We start from the raw sequence: 8,478 nt of genomic DNA on the forward strand, positions 1-8,478 counted from the left end.
AAGAATATAGCATGAATTCCTCAGAATGTTACCTGGAAGGTAGCTTTCTGAGGAGACCTTAAATAAGCCAGGTCTGACAGATGGTTGGAGGCGGGAAATGGATCAGCCAAGATCTCAGCTCTCACTGTGCCTCTGCTGAGCAACTTGAGGAAACTCTACCCATGCTTTGATATGAAGAATAGCAACATAGGTACGAGAGAGCTGACATCTCCTGGAGAGAATTGGAAAGTGGAATACAACTGGTAGGAAATAAAAATTAAAATATTAATTTCCTTTTTTAAAATGCAGATACTAAGTAAGCCCAGAGTGGAAAAGAACGAGCAGAAATTTGAAGAATACCACCTCAAGTCTGAGACTGAATAATGCAGACTCTCTTACACAAACAAAACCCAGTTAATCCTCTCCAGCATCGAGGGATCAGTGCAGTTACCATGAACTTTGACTAGGACTGATCCTACAGTTCTGTATCAGTGTTTTCCACTTGTATTCTGGATCCTATTTCTATCGAGATGAGATGGTCATGTTCCTTTATTTATTATATGTATATTTTTCCTTTATATTTGCACAGTAGTGGTAAATATTGTATTGTGTTAGTGTTTATGTTTCCAACATCCACCAAGTCTTGGTTTAACTATTGATACCCCTTTTGTTGGCACCTACCAGTAAATTGCTAGCAAAATGTGGGAATGTCATAACAATTCAAGCATCTTGCTTTCCCTTTCATTTTAAACACTGGATTAGTGGTTACAGGTATCATTTACGATAGTATTAAGCTATAAAGACCAGAAAAGCCTAGATCTGCTATTTCTCAGTTTGCTGGTCCAGCATGGGGCAGCAGCTGGTGTCTGTGCCAGTAAGTTAGGTAGAGGTAGGAAAAGAATGAGCTATCCTTCCAGTTCCTGCTAGTTGTTATGTACTCTGTTAAAAGGTGGAAATGGTATGTGTGATGCCCTTCAGCATCAACTTGCTCAATAATCTTTACTGCCCTGGGACTAAAAGGGAGTGCCCGTTTGGTAAGTGCTGTTAGAAGATGGGCAGCATCCGCTTGGACCCGTGACATGCATAACTTCATACCAGTGCCTGAAGCAGCAGTGATGAGAAGGTAAATTATTTGGTCATCCTGATTATCACAAAAAAAATGACGTACCAGCCGTTCAAAGTCTTCAACAATAGCTCGTCACCCAGGAAAGAAACTTGTAGATGCTTCTCCCAGATTTCTGTTAATTGTCACATCACATGTCATTGCAAGGCACTTCATGGCACAGAGGCATACCGGATATCCCAACTGGTCTTTGCTCCATAGGAGCCTCCTTCTATTTTACTTTATCTCACTTTATTATCATACCCTTTTATTCTTCTCTCCTGTAAGTAGTTATTGAGTTACCCAATGTGCTATTTTATTTGGCTGCTAAGAGCATCTTTAGAAATCATTTATGTTTGATTTTCTCCATTCCCTCATAATGAATGCCTGGTAGAACATGCTGCAGTGGTGACCTTCTCAGGGGCCAAGCTATTATCACACTGAGGAATTACAGAAAAAGACATGAAAGTGTCAAATGGACACAGTTTTCATTCTATTTAATCTCCATTTCCAAAAAAATGGAACATTTAACTCACGTGGTCAGTTGGATGTGTTTGTGTAATATTGTTAAAGCCCTGAAATAGTATCCCATAGGACAAATATTGCAATATTGCTGTGAAATTCAATGTCTTGGAAGAGAAATGAAAACACAACATTTCTCAACAGTTTATCAGTTAGTGCCTGCGAAACAATAATGTATTGTCACTCTTGAAGTAACCATTGTACTGGTGAAGGGGTTACACTAGTTAAATCGAGAAAACATTTGGTTTTATAGCTGTTTGGGTTGAAATGTGTTTTTAAAGTCTAGTGCAGACCAAATGAACAATTATTATTTCCCCTGACAATTCTGCTAGAAGTATTTCAAAGTGTCTTTATTATTATCTCCCCTGAGAATGTCAGGGATATTTTTATTTCCTCTTCATAAATTGTAAAGACATTTCTTTGAGACAGAAAGTTTGAACTGCGTTGGTCAATGGTCTGTTACATCGGTTATGCTAGCCCCCTTCTCCACATCTTGTATATGATATCTGCTGAGTGTGTTTTCCCTTTCATTGTGAACTGTGACTTTTCATTTGCAGGAATTAAATTGTGGCATTACTGTCTAATCCCTTGCACACTTACAGAAGCGATACCTGCATTCAAGCTCTTGTTATGGACTTGTTTCAACTTTGTACACGCCCGACTTTATACTTTTTAATATTTGTTTAAGGTCATAAAAATGGAGATTTTCAGCTTCTGTTGTTTTGATTAATTCTTGTTTAATTCCTTACATTTAATTAACACTTAGTTCTGTTTACTTGCCTCTCCCTACCATCTCCAAGCCAATCCGCACCCGTCCAATTTTACCTGCTTCAAAGGATTGCTTATGTTTAACCTCCAGGCCTTTGCTAATCCAACAGATTTAAACATGTTTCTATCTAATATGGTTTGCTTGTTTTCCAGTCGAAGTGTGTTTCCATAGAAAGCCACCTTTCAGTTAAAAACTTGATTTCATGTTTTGAATATTTGTCATAGCATTGCTGATTTTAGCTCCCCCCCCCCCCCCCCCCCACCCAATTGAGGACTCGGGCTGAAAGCTTAAAAATTCATATGAAAGACCAATTCTGCACTGAAACTACCCTCTCCCTCTTATACCAGTAACTATTTTTTCCAAATTGTCCTTTCCTGCTTGTTACATTCACTTCTCTTAAAGGCACTGGGCAGGAACAGTGTCAAGACCCTGAAAGATCTTGCAGAATCCCTTCTAATGTCTGTTTCACATTCTTCCTATGCAGTGGTGGTGAGTGGTATTTCCCCCAGCAGGATGCTACTATCAGTCTAAAACAATGTTCTGCCTCCCACACAATTCAGCAGTATGGCATATAAGTTTCATACTGGTAAATGGCCATACATCCCAGCGACTGGCTCATTGAATCAAATAGGACATTCTTTCTTTGACCTAGAATGCACTCAATCACCTCGCACTTGCAAAACTAAGAATAAAATGACTGCTATTAGATGTGATCCCAAAATTAGACCGAATACACTGAACAGTCCTGGGTGCTTAAAAGAAGGGACAAACATTCATTTGTAGTCATCAGTTCACTTTTGAAAAACCCAGTGACAAGGGGAGCCTTTGGAACCCCAATGCTTTATTAATAGCAGTGCCGTGAAGAGTCAATATGCCAACCACTCAGCACACTTCAGTAGCATCGATTGTTATAACCATTTGAAATTTGGCTGTCCTGCACTTGACCTGATGACATAAGGAGCTTCAGCAACATATCTATTTCCAGTAATAAACTGTTTAATCTTGCTAGTATATCCTTTGTCTTCAAAGATTCGTAAAATTCATTTCTTTGATCGTAATCTAAATCTGCCCCCTGTATTTCCACTCCATGTCTCAAATTTATTCAAATTTATTCAATCACTTTGCCTCGTAAAGAGCTGCACATTGTTGAGGAGGTGACATCCCAGCTATTGCTTCGAGATGTGCTGGAGTTCCCTTGTTTGTATTACTCAGGGAATCAAGAGTTATGGGAAAAATGCAGGAAAGTGGATATAAGAAATGTTGGTTCAACCGTGATCCTATTGAGTAGTGTAGCAGGCTTGAGGGGCCGAAAGGCCTACTCCTGTTCCTGTTTTGTATGGTCTTAAGGTCTCTTCTTCCTATTGCACTCTTTAAGTGACATCTCCTCCCATAACAGTATGAGCCATGTTCCTCGGTGACTGAGTTGCAAAGTGCTTTGCCAATATCGCCGTGAGGCAATACAAGAATGATAAAGGTGTGATCGCTGATCTGTGCTGAGTGAGTTGATCTCAAGATAGTGTAGCCACTGGCTGAAAATGCAGTTCAGGAGATCTCCCACTTTCCACCAACTGATTACTTTGGTATGTCCAACAAGCATATATTTATTAAACAGATTAACATAAAGAGCACCTTCACATATGTTTGGGTTGTGAGGAAACAAACGAGCTAGAGAATACAAGAAGAACCAAGAACTTGATTAAATTGTTTCAGAGATAGTAGGAACTGCAGATGCTGGAGAATCTGAGATAACAAGGTGTGTAGAGCTGGATGTACACAGCAGGCCAAGCAGCATCAGAGGAGCAGGAAGGCTGACGTTTCGGGCCTCAATGCTTCTTCAGAATTCCTGAAGAAGGGTCGAGGCCCGAAACGTCAACCTTCCTGCTCCCTTAATGCTGCTTGGCCTGCTGTGTTCATCCAGCTCTACACACCTTGTTATCTCAGATTGATTAAATTCACTGGTTTTAAGGAGGAGGGCTTTAGGGATGGAATTCACGAGAATATTACAGTAATTAATTCAGGAGGTGATAAAGACAGGTCTGAAGGTTTTTGCAACAAGTGGCCTGTGGAACATGGAGACGGGCAATGTTAGAAGTCAAAACAAGCATGTTTTATAATGGAGAGGTGCCTTCATGACACTGTAATGTGGATTGAACTGACCACTAATGCTGTGAGCAATTTGGTTTAGTTGGAGACAGTGGACTTGTAAGAGTGAAGGAATTGTGTTTAAGATCAAAGCATTTGAGATAGTGTTGAAGATGATGGCTTTATATGTATGTTTCACTGAAGGAAGCCTGACAGCACTGCAACTGTGGGACCATCGAGTGAGATGGTGGAATGGAAGAGCTAAGCATCTTTGATCGTGCTGACTGGCTGCTTTATAAGGAAGAGAAGATTTGGTTCTGGAGGGGAAAGAGGAATTGTGTGCTTCATTTCTTGGGAGGTCAGAGACAGGAATGGAGTAGAAACCCTCAAATGTAAGAGATCAATTCGGGGCACCAGTCACCCTTAATGTGATCACAATTAAAATGGAAAGAAATATTTTTTAATCTGGTTGTCATACATATTTATGCTCCAGCACCAGATCAATGAGCAGCACTATTTTATAGTGACTTTCTGAAGTATTTTGGAGTTAAATCAACTGATGTGGTCATTCTAATGAACAACTTAAACACTAAAATAGGTGAAAGAACATCAGAGTGCACCTTGGTAAACATGGATTGAGAATTTTGTGAAGAAAATGGTTTGATAGCTGCAGGCACATTCTTAAAGCAAGCAGAAAAGATTGTACTCTCTAAATCCAAGCAATGTGTTTAGGAATGAAATAGATTGTGATGGTGCAGTAATATTTCAGACGTAGTATAAAGGGACATCTATATATATCCTGGCAAGGGTATAGATTCAGATTGTTTGTTTGTTTGTTTGTGTTTTCCTGTAGCAAAAGTTAAATTGAAGCTGAAAATGACAAAAAGAAGTGTGACCAATTAGCTGTTAACATGTTGAAGAATGTGAACTTCAGAGAGGTTTATGATTCTCTTAAGGTTGAGACAGCAGGACAGAGGTCTCAGAACAAAAGATAGGAAAATATAAAAGAGAGTATACAAGATGTTAGAAATCAAATACAGATAAGAAGCAGCAAGTAGTGGATAGCCGCAATGATACAAATAAAAAAAAAACCTGAGAATGATACGATTGAAAAGAGAATAAAGAACAAATTTGGACAGACTGAAAAGAAATGGTCTAATGAGATGTGTGATGAAGTGTTGGTATTGGAAATAAATCACAAAATGAGACCTGTGCATCAGAAGGTGAGATCTTTGGCAAAGTGAAAGAGAATACAATAGTTAATAGGTGCATAAAAGACAAAGATGTAGTAGCAAATAGACAGATGGATAATATAAATGAATTGTACAATGAATGTAGCAATTTTTTAAAAAAGTTTCTTTTGCCTGATTTAATCCACAACAGCAAATCTATCTGGAAACTGCAAGGTCAGAGGTATAGAATTTTGTTTTTTTAATTCCTGATAAAATACTTTAGTCCAGCAGAGGGCAACATTGCCACACCAAGTAAGTGTCAACAATTGATGCAGTGTTTTCAATCGTGTCCTAAATTTCTACATGCTGCACTTTCTCTTCCACTCCTCCATTACTTCACTCAAATGACTAATCTGCACTTGTATGTCTAGACAGTATTGGCAGGCTGTTGGATTGTGGTAAATGCCCCAAGGGGGATTCTGTTCTCAGCCCACCCAGGTATACTTTATAACAGGCAGTCACCAGATGGTAATCAAATGGACCCGATCCTTTCTGGTTTAACACTTTTGCACTCAGTAATGGGTGAGGGTACTGTCTTTAAGTTATTAAACATGATATTTATTCAGACCCATTTAACTGACAGTCTCTAAATTCGTCTGTACTAGCATTGTACAAATGAAAAATATGTCACTTATGGCACATTATATCCTCTGGAAATCAGATCCAATTTACTTTTGAATGGGATGTCTTGTTACGTGTGTAGTTGTAGGCAAATGCGTAGCAAGAATTCAATCTGCAGCCCATGAGAGTCAGACCTGCAGTTAGGTGTCTACAACCACCTTTGATAAATGGTAAAACTGAATGCTTCCATCTTCAGCTGTTTCACCAATGACTATCCCTCCACGATGAAGTTCAGAAGTGGGGATGTTTGCCGATGATTAATCAATGTTCAGCACCCTTCATGATGCATCGGACACCAAAGCAGTCTGCAGTTGCATACACCTTGGTAGCTTTCAGGCTGGGGTTGACAAAACGGCAAGTAACATTTAGGCCGGGCAATGAACATCTCCAACAAGAGAGAATCTAACCATATCATCTTGGCGTTCAACATCATTGCTGTAATTATATCACCCACGACCAACATAGAATTGATGTAATACAGGAAAGATCTTTTGATTCGCCGTCTCCCTGCTGGCTTTTTGCAAGAGCAGTTCAGCTAATCACGTTCCCCTATCTTTCCATTGAAACCGTGACACATTTTTCTTTTCAGCAGCTTATCCAATTCCCTTTTGAAAGCCCTGATTGAATCTATTGCCACCAGACTCTCAGGCACAATGTTTTGCCACCTGTTGCCATTGGTCCTTCTGTCAATCACCTTTAACCAAAGTTCTCTGATTCTTGATCCCTTCGCCAATGAGAACGCTTTCATTCTATCTACTTTGTGTAGAACCCTTATGCTTTTGAGCACCTCAATCAAATCTCCCTTCCATCTTTTCTCTATGAAGAACAGTCCTAACTTTTCCAATCTATCTACATAACTGAAGTCCCTGAATCCCCAAACATTCTTGTGACTCTCCTCTGCACCCTCCCTCAGGCCTTCACACCCTTGTAAATTACAGTATCACAGAACTTTGAGGCACATAAGGAGGCCATTTGCCCATCATGTCTTTTGTCTCCTGGAAGATCTACTGGCCAGCCCAATTCTCCAGCCCTCACTCTGTAACCCTCTAACTTCGTTATCACTTTCAAATCTATATCCAGCTACCTTTTGCGACCTCCTATGGAACCCACCTCCACCACACTCCCAGGCAACACATTCTAAATCCTAACAACTACTTGAGTAAAGAGGTTTCTCCTTATTTCCGGTCTCTTGCTGATAATCTTCAAATTGCAATGCCTAGTTAGTGACGCTCCAACTAGTAGAAGCCCTGTCCATATTGTTCATAATTTTGAACACCTCAACAAGCTTAATCTTTTTTGCTCCAAGGAGAGTTAGCCCCATCTTTCCTGGTATCTAAACTCCTTCACTCCTAATATCAAAGTAGATTTCCTTTGAACTGCCTCCAAGGCTTTAACACCATTCCTTAAATGAGGGGCGCAGAAATGAACACAATACTCTGAATGTGGTCTGACCAATGACCAATTATTGGTGAATCAAAGTTTTATAAATGTTCATTTTAACTTGATTGGTTTTGCCCTTTGTCTTATTTGTTTGCCCCAACTTCCTGTGGTTATGTCCACAGCTGGGTGTCCTCTGGGAAGAAGCATGCAGTGTCCATTCACATATCTGAGGCTCCTTGTGACCATTGGCTACTGCAGGGTACAGAGTACATTATTGCTGCCAGAATAACAATTTATACTTAACGTGTTTTGAGAAGAAGTGTTTCTTTGGCCAGGAAACACTGAATACACTATCAGAAGAACCAAAGACACATTCAGCAGACACCACCAACCTCATCGGCAAGGACATCATCATCAAACTAGTGGACCTATGCCTTACCACCCACTTCACTTTCAATAACAAAACCTACAGACAAACCAACGGTACACCCATGGGATCTCTGATATCAGGGTTCTTAGCAGAGGGAGTAATGCAGAGACTCAAACAAAAAGCTCTGCCAATCATCCAACCCAAACTTTGGGTCCGCTACATGGATGACACCTTTGTCATCACTAAACAAAACAAATTAGAGGAAACCTTCAAGACCATCAATAATACCTTTACTGGCATAACATTCACAAAAGAGGAGGAAAACAACAGCAAACTGCCATTCCTAGATGTCACAGTAGAGCGAACAGCCAATGGGGAACTTCAAACCAGCGTCTACAGGAAAACAACACATACGGACCAA

At 39.9% G+C, this 8,478-nt stretch overlaps 1 protein-coding gene across 2 annotated transcripts in view; it reads left to right on the forward strand.

The window, feature by feature from the left end:
- The window catches only part of hip1 (huntingtin interacting protein 1), a 333,480-nt gene extending 331,167 nt beyond the window's left edge, over nt 1-2,313 (forward strand). For both annotated transcript variants that reach the window (XM_048557274.2, XM_048557275.2), the window contains exon 31: nt 289-2,313. In XM_048557274.2, the coding sequence (XP_048413231.1) occupies nt 289-299 (11 nt within the window). In that variant the 3' untranslated portion in view covers nt 300-2,313. The remainder of the gene's footprint in view (nt 1-288) is intronic.
- Nucleotides 2,314-8,478: the final 6,165 nt, after the last annotated feature.

The sequence above is a fragment of the Stegostoma tigrinum genome, chromosome 27 (genome assembly GCF_030684315.1).
Source record: "Stegostoma tigrinum isolate sSteTig4 chromosome 27, sSteTig4.hap1, whole genome shotgun sequence".
Classification (NCBI taxonomy): domain Eukaryota; kingdom Metazoa; phylum Chordata; class Chondrichthyes; order Orectolobiformes; family Stegostomatidae; genus Stegostoma; species Stegostoma tigrinum.